Source organism: Pan paniscus, chromosome 6 (assembly GCF_029289425.2).
Source record: "Pan paniscus chromosome 6, NHGRI_mPanPan1-v2.0_pri, whole genome shotgun sequence".
Classification (NCBI taxonomy): domain Eukaryota; kingdom Metazoa; phylum Chordata; class Mammalia; order Primates; family Hominidae; genus Pan; species Pan paniscus.
In genome coordinates this window covers 55,932,256-55,944,789 of record NC_073255.2, presented here as the reverse complement: position 1 = coordinate 55,944,789, position 12,534 = coordinate 55,932,256, and the positions used below count along the sequence as shown (strand labels likewise).

The window sequence follows — 12,534 nt, the reverse complement described above, 5'->3', positions numbered from 1 at the left end:
CTCTGCAGTCACACAAACTCACCCAGTTACGAAGAGCTAGTCACCTCAACTGCATTGTCCCAAGACAGGCAGAGTAGGTAAAAATAGTCATATGTTAAAATTCAAGGTTTAGATAAAAAGACAACTAGTTCTTGCTTGCTTTAACTTTTATTATGCAGATGCATTTGAACTGGAGAAGCTTGTCATGTTTCTCTCTAAAAGATGTTTTTAAATGTTATTGCTCAAAATGGAAAAAAAAAAAAAGAATCAGTAAGTATTCCTGACATGTAGGATTGTTGCCTGGCTGATCACAATGAAAATGTTAGCTATGACTAATGAAGGAATTACCACAGCTTACATTGGTATTAATAATAAACAAATATAAGCCAAAGCTATATGTAACCAATTTAGTGCTATGTATTGGTGAAAAAAACAGAAAGTTACAGAAATTACTCACAATGAAACATAGAACAAGTTAGAAAGGGCCTTTTTTTTTTTCATTGAAATAAAGGACTTTTGTCTGATAAGTAGCAGTCATTTGACCTCAAATCATTAAATGGGGAAAGTCTAAACAAGAAAAGGTAATGTTTACCTGAATGTTGGGGAAAGCATTAGGATTTATGGCCCAGACTTAAAGATTGTAGAAGATTGTATATAATTACAGCAATAAGCATTTGTGTAAGAAGTAGCTATTATGCTGAAGAAAGATGGGCACAGAAAATCTCTAGGCAAATCCTTGGAACAGGGGAAAGTGATACTGCTCATAGAATTATTGGTTCGAGAGGCAGCAAATATGATGCAATAAGTATATCAAACTCAATTAAAAATAGAGGACAGAGGTATGTGGTGGGGGAAAACAAATGCAATAGGGCTAAGTCAGCTTACAGGGGGTGAATAGAATTTGAACATGGCACCCCCAATTTACTTGATCATAAAGTTAGCCAAAGACATGAGTGGTCGATCTTTGACAATACTCTAGTGATCTCCATGAGAGATGGCCTGATAGATGTTGGATAGAATGAAGGGCCATTTGATGAACAAGTTTTGTAGATTTACATGTGACTTGGCACTGTGCTGGCATTAGAGCTTTCTAAGAATCAGATAAATTAATTAGGTGAAACATTTTTTCCCAAAGCACTTGCATTTCAGAAAGTTTCTCATTTCTGACTCAGCTTAGAACCCATCCCTTGTTACAGGTCATTTCTCCTCCTTATAAGCCATGTCTGTTTCTTTTTTCCATCATGTCATACACCCTATCCACAAAAGATGGTAGCTCACGTTTTCTAACTAGAGACATGCAGGCAAGTTGAGAGCATGAAGAATCCCTTGGGAATACCAATTCTGTAGCAAATGCTAAGGTAAAAGAAAAACTATGCATTATTGTTCAACTATAGTTGGCTTAAATTCTTAGTTTCACCCTGGAGACCATGTTGCCAGTGGACAATTGAGCATGCTGTGATTTATAAAATGCAAGCTAGTTTATATGATAATGTTTGCCATCTCACTTTACCAGTACTTTTGACCTTTTCATATGATTCTAAAATCACTTACTTGTAAATAAATACTCCTAGTTCTGTAGATGAAACAATTTGGAAAAATTGTAACTGTTTACTCACTGACATTTTATTTTAGCACCCATTATAATCAATCACACATCGCATCTGTGTTTGTGATGCTTATCAACTGCTAATTTTCACAGTTTTCATGCTAATTTGGATCCATAAAATGATACAGTTTGTTCACAACTTCCATAGCTCATGTAATGTAATTCAAAACGTTTCCACGTGCAGACTAACATTTCCCATAACAAAACAAACTTTTCTACCATAGGGATAAGAGTACATCTTCCAAAAATTACAAGAGAAAGTGAGGGCCTTTCAAACAAGTATTCAAGATGTCTTGAGTCATCATAACCAATTACAGATTATCCAGACCCAGAAATTAATCCACATACAGAGCACTTGCTTCCTCTGGCTTCTCGGAATTTTGTGTGTGTGTGTGTGTGTGTGTGTGTGTGTGTGTGTGTGTTTTAACTGTTTCATCCTTCATACCCAAGGAATGTGGAGCGGGAGAAAAACCCAAAATAGCTTTTGCACCTTATTAGTCACCATGGTAAAATGACAACAAGCAAACTTCAAACATTTCAGTGAAGACAGAGGTTCAAGTATTAAATAAAATGAGGCTCAGGAGTTATCTGTATATTTTTGGTTTCTTTGCTTTATTTGTCACCAATAGCAACGCATAATTGGTAACCCTTTTGCCGAATAACTCCCTTCGCTGGAAGTTTTGTGATTTAAATTTACTGTTACTTCTGTGTTGATTTTACCCTTAAAGGCTTTATATTATAACCCTTCTTTTTCCTTCTTATTAAGAAAATAACAAACTTTTATTACGTGAACGAAGCTGCAAATAAGGCTCTGAGTATATTTTTCAGTAAAGGGAAAAAAGAAACCCCCCCAAAAGAGATTAGATCTATTGAGATTATTTAGACTGGACACACTGTTTCCTGGTTGATAAATCTGCTACAGGGCTTCAGGGCAGGAAGTGAGGAGAAAAAATAACCAAAACATAAAACCCAAATGCAAATGGAATAGTCAGTATCTATCATACTTTCTTCTTTGGCCCATAAGGGACAAGATTTAAAGAGTGGAAGCATCCTTTCCTTCTATGTTTTGTGTGAATAAGAAGTGGTAGGGAGGAATATAAAGACATCCTGAATCACACAAATCATCAACCACAGGATGGAAATGGATGGCAGATTGCCATGTCTAGCCCACACACGCATCCTCTCTGCCAGGTAAAGTTGCCAATATTAAAAGTCAGATTTGGCTTGAAATTCTGGTTCTTCCTGGAATGTGTAAAGAGCCTTCCCAAAGGGCTCACATCCTTCAAGTAAGCCATGAGCATAGCTTGGCAGCAGGTGCTCCCTGAGCACAGGCCGGCACTTGCCATGCACCGCAGAGCCCACCAATCCCACAGCTAACACCCAGACTAAGAATCCAGTATTTTCAGACTTGTGTTTTTCCAACAAGAAATTTAAAGGGAAAGTGATTATGTCCTATAGTCAGGAGCCTGAGAGGACCAGAGAGGCAGATGCAGCACAAACTTACAGAGTTGCTGTTCCAACAAGAGAAGTGTAGTTGGTGGTGGAAGTAAGCATATTTGTATCTCTGGCTTGTTTCTGCCTCATCCCTGCGCCCTTCGCTTGGCCCTTCTCTCTCAATCATTTCTCTCTCCTACCTGGTCTCTCATATGGGCAAACCCCGAATCTGCACCCACAGTGGTGTATTGGCAGAGCTGTGCAGGGAATGCCCTGGAAGGCAAATTACGTTTCATGTCTGCTGGCTCCATTCTGCCCCTTTACATTGTCATTGTCATATTAGTGAGGATTGGGTGCGATCAGGCCGAGGGCAACGTTTTGATGAGCTGGAACTGTCACTCACTGCACAAGTGGCCTACATTTGGAGTCTTCAGCCTCCATAGCAGAAACCTTAGATGTGAAGAGTGAGTTACTTAAGTTCAATAAATATAAAATAATAGTAAATGGTTATAAATTGAGACGTTTAGCTTCTAGTAGGAAAACTACAAGTCTCCATTTAATATGGCAAAGTGAAGTGTAGGAAGAACATTGATGGGGATTTCTGGGCTTTATGCTATTTTTTATATTTCACAGCTTTATAGGAGTGTAAGTGACACACAAAAAACTGCATATGTACAAAGAAAGTATATAATATAATCAGTTTTGACTCTTGTATACACCATGAAACCATCACTCACCATCGAGTAATAAACATCCATCACCCTCAAGTTTCCTTGCATCCCTTAGTCATCATTTTTAATCTGCATATGTGTATGTATATGTGTATATGTACATAAGACATGCACACAACTATATGTATTACTTTATGACAGTACTGTACATCGAATGGGAAAGTTAGCAAAATATAGGTTTTAATAACAAATCCTAAATTAATTGAGAAGTAAAACTTCATTCTAGCTAATTGGGAAATTGTTTAAAAGGAGAACATTAAGTGTTAAAATTGATGACCCTAATGATAAAGCGAGTATTTGATCTGAGGAGAAAGAAAGCTGGTCGCAGCATTTTAATAGTCATCTGAATGCATCCTTTGTGAAGTGAAAATGTGGGGATGTGAGTGCACATACAACCTTTGGAACTATTTCTTCCCTATCCAAGTTTTCAAGAGGAAACAAAGGTAATTTCTCCACTTAATTTTCTTCTGCTAAAGAAGCATGAGTGTGTTCTTTAAACCATGTTTACCAAAAGTAGCTGAGAGGAGGTCAGCCCACCGCCTCTGCCGCTCAAGCCTGGCTTGAGAACCGCTGACCAGGATTGCTGGCTCTAGTCAGGAGCCCAGCTGCCAGGCTGGGGCTAGGCAGCGGCAGGCACCAGGGCAGCATCTGTCTTGGGCTCCACTGCATCGGCCAGCTGCCCACTGACCCTCAGTCCGTCTCTGCCAGGTTAGCAAGCAGTCGAAGGGGCTGCTTATTTAAGAGACAAGAGCTTCTTGGATGACTTTACCCGCACATTTCAGCCACCAGGGGGAACCCTGATTATCCCATTGATAGACAGAGTTGAAGGGAATGGAAAGAAACATACAAGAAGTTAACATTGGGGCTTTGCTGCATTTATGCCAATATTATGTTGCAGCTAGTCACACAACAATTTAGTGACTGTAATTATAGGATTGAGTTCTCTCATTTACAAAGAGGGGAAAGTGAGTCAAGAAGAGTCTAGTAACTTGCCTAAGATCACACAGCTAAGAAGGGTCTGTGCTCAGATGGCTGACTCTCCATCCGCTGTTACAGTGTGACTAGTGGTTCTAAAAAGGGATGTGTGTGTATGTGTATACATGCACACATACATGTGCATACATGCATGTGCACCCATGGTGCATGCATATCTAGACTCATGTACATGTGCATAGATGTATATACAGTGCATGTATGCATACCCACAGAATACATGTGTGCACATTGTGTATCTTAAACATCTATGCATACATACACAAGTGTGTACAAAATATGTGTATATATACACATGCATACATATATGCCTACACATGTTGTACATATTCATGTTTGTATATATTCATGCATACATGCACATCTATATACATTTGTAACTTGTGTGCAAATGTACATAACACATGCGTGCACTCATACATCCATGTGTATACACTGTGTGTGTGTGCCTGCACGTGTGTGAAGATATGAGGCCAAGGACAGTATGTGGCTATATTAGCTTGTTGCTGCCAGTATGCTTCCCCACCCCCACCCCACCCCACACACAATATATCTCTGAACCTGGTGCTTTGGTCACTGGCAGGCTTTGCAAGGATTCTGAACTTGTCTACTTTGGCCTCCCAGAAGTTATTGTCAGGCCTCTTCTTTGGTGCCTAATTTATGACTTGGAAGAGATTTAAAGATTAAAGAGAATATGGCCAGTTGTTTAAATGAATAGTCTTCCATAGTTAGATAGGGCAGAAATCCAAATCAACCATGTTAGTAAACTCAAACCTCATCTTTCATCTCTGCCCTTGCACTTATGTCTGCCTCCATCTGGCTATTTATTAGCCAGGAGGCACCTTGCCATGAAGGAGGTGGCCTCTGCTTGAGTGCAGACTGCATAGTGGGACTACAGGAAGGTACAGCCCATGGAGGGGTGGGGGTCTTAGTCTTCATAGATTCGCTGCCAGCGGGGTCGGGGCAGGAAGTGATGATGGCTAAAGTGGCACCCCCTTCCCATGCACTTTGCCTGGAGTAACCCTTATATCTATACCACAGCCCTATGAGGTCACTGCTATTGTTATCATCCTCATTTTACAAATAAGAAAACAGCAGCACGTAGATGATAAGAAACTTGTCTGCAACCAAAAGCAAGTTAATATTTAAGCCAGGACTTGAACCTTGCCAGTCTGGTCCCAAGCACCTGTTTAACTTCCATATCCCTCCTCCCTACTCTGTGTCCTGTTAGTCTGTAGGGAGGGCTACAAGGCTCTAACCCTGCTCAGATCTCCCCAGGAAGCCATTCCCTGTGTCCACAGAGGAAGGAGAAAGTGGAGGAGGTGGTGCGTGCTGTTTGAGCTTTGTGGGAGGATCTCTCATGTGCAAGCCCACCTAAGCCCACAGCCAACAACAAGTATGGGGCTGCACAAAAATACCAGGAAGGAGGGGCTTGACTCCAGAGGAAGGAAGATCAGAGGACCCCACAGAGACTGAGACAGTCACCATGTGTGGGCCTCTCAAGCCACAGACACTGTCCTGGACTTCAATTACTTTACTATTTTCATCACAGCAACACAGTGCACTGATATGTTAGTCTGCTAGGGCTGCCATGATATCATACCACAGAATGGGTGGAAATTTATTCTCTCACTGTCCTGGAGGCTGGAAGTCCAAGATCAAAGTGTCGGCAGGGTTGGTTTCTCCTGAGGCCTCTTTCCTTGGCTTGCAGATGGCTGCCTTATCCCTGGGTCTTCCCTTGTTGTGTGTCTGTGTCCTAACATTCTCTTATAAGGACACCAGTCCTATTGGATGAGGCCTCCACCCTAATGGCTTCATTTTAACTTAAACATCGTTTAAAAGACCTTATCCTAATAATGTTACATTCTGAAGTACTGGAGGTTCCGACTTCAACATATAAATTTTTAGGGAACACAGTTCGGCCCATAGCACCTGGTGTGCATTAGCCTGTGTGCTGATGACGACAGAGGCTAGAGAGCTTCTGTTGTACCCAAGTGGATGCACAGGGGAGACCCGGACTCTGACTCCAGGGCTTGGCCCTGTTGGAGGCCTGGGCCCTGCCACCTTTCTGGCCAGCTGTGCTGATTTTGCCCAAAGCTGGCTGTAGCCCACCCTAGCCCAACACTGTATGTGAACCACCATTCCTGCGTGCATTCGGCCTCTGCCCTGACTTTGAATTTCCTCCTTGCCCCCACAGTTTATGGAGCAGCTGAAGCTGTGATAAGACTTCTGAGCTTGCTTCTGAATACCACAGCCCCGGGCACAGCAAAGCCAAGAACCCTGTGGATGAGTGAGGGCCGCAGTTCTCTACACAATCCTGAAATCAAGTGTTCCTGTTTCTCTTCCTCCTCCCCATTTCCCCAGTCACTGCTCAGCCTTCTCTTAGGTCTTTCAAGCATTTATGAATGCATGTGCACACTTAGACACACACATGCACACACACACAACCCATCTTGTGTCTTACCTACCTCTGAAATATTGGCACTTGGGAGACAATACATAATCAGCTAACACTTGTTTTTTTCTATCCTCTGTGTGCTTGTTAGAATACCGTGAAGGTGTTTTCTATGGACCGACTTCTAAATGTTCCTCCTGAAATCAGTGTTATTCACACAGTTCTAATGTAATGAATTCTATCTGTCTGAAAGCTTGCCATATTGTCCCTGGTTTCTCCCAGCTAATAGAGAGAAAAATGAGGAAAATGAGCCTGAATATGAACCCGTCACCACAGACCGCACTGCATCCTTTCCAGGCAGCAGGGCCCTGGAGACTGTGCTCAGGCCTGGCAGCCTCTGTGTTTCACTTAGGCTTGTTTTGCTCAACCCAGACAAGACTTTTAAAATTGTTTGAATAAGCTGCTGCATCAGTATGCTTTTTTAAATTGTGATTTAAAAAAATATATTAAATGTCCCATTCCTTCCATTTTCAAATGCATACTTCAGTAGATTTAAGTATATTCACAATGCTGTGAAACAGATCTCCAGGACCTCATCGTCCTGCAAATCTGATACTCTACTCACTGAACAGCAGCTCCCCTTTGCCTGCCTGTCTTTTTGCGCCAGGCTTATTTCACTTAGCACAATTTCCTCGAAGTTTATCCATATTGTAGCATATAACAGAATTCCCTTCCCTTTTAAGGCTAAATATCTTTCAAGTATATGTATAGACCACATTTTCTTTATCCATCCATTGTCAGTGGACATTTAAGTTGTTCCCGCCTCATGGTTATTGTGAATGATGCTGCAGTGAACACAGGTATGCAAATATCTGAGACTCTGCTTTCATTTCTTGGGGATATATACCTAGAAGTGGGATTGCTGGTGAATCAGCATATCTTTGCCTGAAAAAAAAAAAAAAAGCCACTGAAGCTGAGTTAATGCACAGGGATATATATGGGATCCTATACTGCACCTATAGGGGTTGCGTCAGCTCACTTACCCCATATCAGCCACATGCGAGTTCCTGAACCAATCACAGTAGCCAAGGGAGTGCCACACACCCATTGGCTTAGGCCAGAATGCACTGATCAATTGTCAGGGAGAACAGGATTACTGTGTTTGATTGGATAATCAGGGTTCATCTCCCAGACAACCAGGTTGCTCCACAAAGGGGATGGGGCAGAAAGGGTGCTGAGGGTCTTGCACTGTCCAGAGAAGTACATAGCATGGGGCTAGAGCCAGGCTGCATGGACTCAGGGTTTGGGTCTGTTACTGGGTGATTTCAGGCAACTTGCTTAACTTCTCTGTGCCCGAGTTTCTTCATATTGAAAGAAAAAGCGCTTTTGAGAATTACACATACAAATACATGTAGAACATGTAGAAATGTTTCAGGGGCTGCTGGGTTGGAGTCAACAGATCCTAATTATTATGAAAATAGCCACAATTTAAAATGCAGAAGATCGTGCATTAAAATCTTGATTTCTTCTTTTTAAAAAAAGTTAGAGATAAGGCAACACCAGTTTTACTGCATGAAAGGAAGTGTGGGATGCATACTAGCTGCTTCTTGCAGGCACATGTAGGCACCAGGTTTCCTCAGGGTCTTCGTGGGGCCACACCTGGCCCTCAGCCTGCCTCCTGCTGCTGTCTGCAGACCTCTGTAGATGGATCAGTGCAGGTTCCCTGATTCAGTCATACTGGAGAAATGAAGTCACTCAAACCCTCATTTTTAAAAAGTCAGAAATATAAAGATTATGTTGTCAAATACTGCACAACCCTTAAAGAAAATGTTAGGCCGGGCACAGTGGCTCACGCCTGTAATCCCAGCACTTTGGGAGGCCGAGGCAGGCGGATCACCTGAGGTCAGGAGTTTGAAGCCAGCCTGGCCAATATGGCAAAACCCCATCTCTACTGAAAATACAAAAATTAGCCGGGCGCGGTGGTGGGTGCCTGTAATCCCAGCTACTCAGGAGGCTGAGGCAGGAGAATTGCTTGAACCCGGGAGGTGGAGGTTGCAGTGCGCCAAGATCACGCCATTGTACTCCAGCCTAGGTGACAGAGTGAGACTTCATCTAAAAAAAAAAAAAAAAGAGAGAGAAAATGTTTAATTTTCTACTTCATACAGTCACACAAGTGATGTAGAGCAATTTCTGTCTTCTTCCTTTTTCTTAGGAAATTTAATAACTGTGCGTATTGCCTTTGACAGAGTGCTGAAAGTGTGCCCCCTACAGCTTATAAAAATGAAGTGCCTGCCCTGCAGTGCAGAGCGTCTCTCACTGTTTTGGGGGCTGCTGGGTTGGAGTCCTGAGCAAATGCATGTCAAGGACTCAGGACTTCACCGTGGTTGCTCCTGTGTGTGCCCCAGCGCTCTCCACGGGTGTCTCACAGCCTCTTCCAGGACAGCTGAGCTGGGACCAGCAGCCTTGCTCATGCCACCCCCTGCAGACGCAGTCCCTGGTGCTGTGGCAGGCATGACTCCTGGGATGGCAGGCTGAGAGCTTCCTCAGATGGCACGTTGAGCCATGCCCCTGGCTGACAAGGGAAAGATCATTTTCTCCTCCAGCCCCTGCAGATCAGCAAGTGCCCACGTTTCCATGCGATGATGAAACACACAAGTAAATAAGCCATGATGTTGTCTGGGAATGCTTCAGCCAGTGTGGCTGGTCTTAAACTGGTCTAGTTTAGTTGAGACACTTGGAGTGGCCACTTGTTGGCCACTTCAGAGAAACCAGCAGTGTTAATTGGAAGCCTCTCTCCAAGTCTCAGCAGGCCAGCCGAGCGCCGGGACACCATGGCTCTGACTTAAGCCTTTGCCCTGAAGTCATGCTGTGACTCAGGGGCTGACCCAGAGCTTGGGATTATGGAGGCTTTGGAGAAGCAGCTGCACCTTCAAGCAAGTTTCCTTGGATGTATCTCCTGCCACCTCTCACAGATGCAAATTAAAGAGAGAGAGAGAGACATGAACTGTTGTTACTGCAGCAAACATCCACACTGGATCTGCTGTCAGGGTTGCATCCTGGGAAAGCTAATTTTGTAGACTTAAAGTAATGAATAATTAGACCATTGCTAAATGTATGTTTTATTTTCTGAACAAATTCAAAGCATTAGAAAGATAATGAAGATTTTCTTAAAATTAGGCCTATTTTAACCCTCCCTACTGTTTAGCCCTAATGGAAAATTTATTCCAAAATGTCTATTAGTCAGGCTTCTCCAGAGATACAGAACAATAGGATATATTTATGACTGTGTGTGTGTGTGTGTGTGTGTGTGTGTATGTATCTATGGTGGGGAGAGATTTTTTTTATAGGGATGGCCTTGTGTAATTATAGAAACCAAGAAGTTTGACCGTTTGCCATCTGTAAGCTGGAGACCCCGGAAAGCTGGTGATGAGATTCTATCCAAGTCTCAAGGCCCCACAACCTGGAGCTCTGATGCTCAAGCACAGGAGAAGATGGGTGTCCCAGCTCAAACACAGAGAACACATTCACCCTTCCCTGCCTTTTTGTTCTGTTCAGACCCTCAGCAGATAGGATGCCTGCCCACAGTGGTAAGGGCACATCTTCCTTACTGTCTGTCAATTCAGATGCTGATCACTCTGGTAAACAGCCTCACAGACACACCCAGAAATAACGTTTCACCATGTACCCGAACACCCCTTGCTTAGCCATTGCAAATTCACCCCTTGCCAACTCGCCCCCTATATGCATGTCTTTTTCTCCAGAGAAAGACAAAACAAGGTCACAATTCCAACTGGCATGACACTGCTGTCCTGTATACAACCGAAAATGCACTCATCCCTTCCAGAAGAGAAGGTAAAGTCCTTGAGTTGATGTTTACTCTCTCCTGATATCCTGTAACTTAAAATACTATGATGTAAAATTATCAACAATTAGACACTGCTATGGAAGTCGCGTATGTCCCATGTTAAGGGAATAAGGGGAAAGAAAACAAAGATATTTATATGTATATATACATATATATACACACACACACACACAAACATATTCTTAACAAAATGAGAAGGAAATACTCATTGACAATTACTGTTTTCATTTCTAAAACTAGTCACATCACAGCTGGTATTTATAATGTCTTCTACCCATTCTGTATTCCCCTTGCCTTCAGCAAGCACCTCAGCTGGTTGTGGTTCTTTACCTGGTAGTGTGATGCAAACCATCATTCCTGAAGGGTCTGGGCCATTAGTGGTTCTACCTGGATTGGGTCAGGGTAGTTTTCATTGACCTTCATCGCAGGGCTTACTAAGGGAAGTCCTAAGGGATCTCCTACATCCCATACTGTTCCTTACCTCCATTCTAGAGCAGTAGTCTATTTTCCCCTGGATAGCCTGGGTCAGTCACCCAGCCAACACCATAAATCCCTTCTTCGCCTGTTGACTCAAAAGCCTGAGGAGCCCAGACTGACCATGTGGCATCTTAACTTCCAGTTCGGTGGAATCATTGTTGTGCCCCCTGGTGGAATAATTTGTTTCTCTGGACCTAAGACCCATCGGCCAATAGAACATAAAAGTCATGAGGAAAACGTTTTGCTAGTGGGTCACTAGGGATAATGATGGTACCACTCCCCTTTTAACCTCTTGATTCCTGGACCCTATGGGAGAAACAGCACCATATATTGGACATCATTCAGAGCATACACAGCCTTCTGGAGAACATCACCCGAGCCCTATAAGGTACTGCTACCTCTCTGACCCTGTAACTGAGTTTTCAAAAGGCCACTCTACTGTTCTATCAAACCAGCTGCTTCAAGGTAGTGGTGAACTTGGTAAGACCAGTGAGTTCCATGCACAGGCTCATTGCTGCACTCCTTTGGCTGGGAAGCGAGTTCCTTGATCAGAAGCAATGCTCTGTGGAATACCATGACAATGGATAAGGCCTATTGTAAGTCAAGCTACTGATAGTAGTTTTGGCAGAACTTACATTCTGTAAGCTACTGATGGAGAAGCAAGTGGGAAACTTTTCTTCCCAAGAAGTAGTTTCCTGCAGAGATTGCTTTGATAACCGTGAAGAAAATGCAACCTGTTAAGACCTTTCATTGTGAGATCTGGGCTGGTGTTCATGTGCTCAGAGACCTGTGGAGTGTTGGAAAACACCTGGAGGAGGCACTGCTGTCAGACAGCCAGGGTGAAGTGTGTGCACTGAAGACGAGATCAGATCGACTCATGGAGGCATCCGGCAGAGCTTACGGCAGGACCCATGATGAAGGGAGGGCCTGTGGAGGGTTTATTCAAGACAAATCAGGAGCAGATGTCTCCATTTCAATCCTACACAGGCATGGAGGACCACATGCTCCCTGTGAGGGGTGAGATGAGGATTGAACAGTTAGCAAAAAACAGGCC

The 12,534-nt window shown here is 43.1% G+C and overlaps 1 protein-coding gene across 13 annotated transcripts in view; it reads left to right on the top strand.

Moving 5' to 3' along the window:
- COBL (cordon-bleu WH2 repeat protein) overlaps nt 1–12,534 on the top strand; it is a 299,962-nt gene that overhangs the window by 243,699 nt on the left and 43,729 nt on the right. Inside the window, exon 8 of one of the 13 annotated variants that reach the window (XM_034964117.3) lies at nt 6,941–10,228. The exons of the other annotated variants lie outside the window; for them this stretch is intronic. Coding sequence (XP_034820008.2) covers nt 6,941–7,254 — 314 coding nt within the window. The 3' untranslated portion in view covers nt 7,255–10,228. Of the gene's footprint in view, nt 1–6,940; nt 10,229–12,534 lie in introns of those variants that run through there. 13 annotated transcript variants of the gene reach the window in all.